The 620-nt window shown below is 36.6% G+C and overlaps 1 protein-coding gene across 1 annotated transcript; it reads left to right on the plus strand.

Moving 5' to 3' along the window:
• Positions 1–53: 53 nt before the first annotated feature.
• On the plus strand, positions 54–617 carry LOC105461308 (the record flags this gene model as incomplete). The annotated part of the gene is made up of 1 exon (XM_011707811.1): positions 54–617. A coding segment is annotated over one exon (564 nt), but the record flags the coding sequence as incomplete, so codon positions are not given.
• Positions 618–620: the final 3 nt, after the last annotated feature.

Consider the following 620-nt stretch of genomic DNA (forward strand, 5'->3'; position numbering starts at 1 on the left):
TATCCCCTGTGTGCCTTGTCGACTCAGTACATTATACGAAGTTATACGATTTAAAAATTGCCGAAGACATCTTGTATCTCTTATGGAATATCACTGTACCAAGCCGTCCTTCTAGAACGTTAGTGGAAGAGCTTACGGATTTCTTCAATCTTATTCCGATAGAAAAGTTTCTCGATATAATAATCCAGTATGTAAATGAAGACGAAAAAGTACAAAAAGCTTTACAGTTCGTATTAACAGCTGAATATCACGATCTGCTACGCGCCCTGGAAGCTCTTAAGGAACATCAAGAACTCGTAGTATATTTAGAAAAGGCTGGACTTCCTGTTATTAAATATATACAGGAAATGCATCGTGCCATCGGCATGGAAAAATATGTGCCACCCAAAATAGAAGATCTCTTTACTAGGAAGTCTTTAATTAAGACGCAAAAGATCGGCGATGGAATGCAAGGAATGTTCAAAGATCTTTATGATGTATTACCTTTGGACAAAATTGATGCGCTTTTCCAAAAAAAGATGAAGACTTCCAAAGTATTTGTTGATTTCATCAAAAAGATTACGTCCAAAGAAATGATAAAAATCCTCAGTGATCTAGGCGCTCACAAGACTTATAAGGAG

This window comes from Wasmannia auropunctata, unplaced genomic scaffold (genome assembly GCF_000956235.1).
Source record: "Wasmannia auropunctata unplaced genomic scaffold, wasmannia.A_1.0 LD294279.1, whole genome shotgun sequence".
Taxonomy (NCBI): domain Eukaryota; kingdom Metazoa; phylum Arthropoda; class Insecta; order Hymenoptera; family Formicidae; genus Wasmannia; species Wasmannia auropunctata.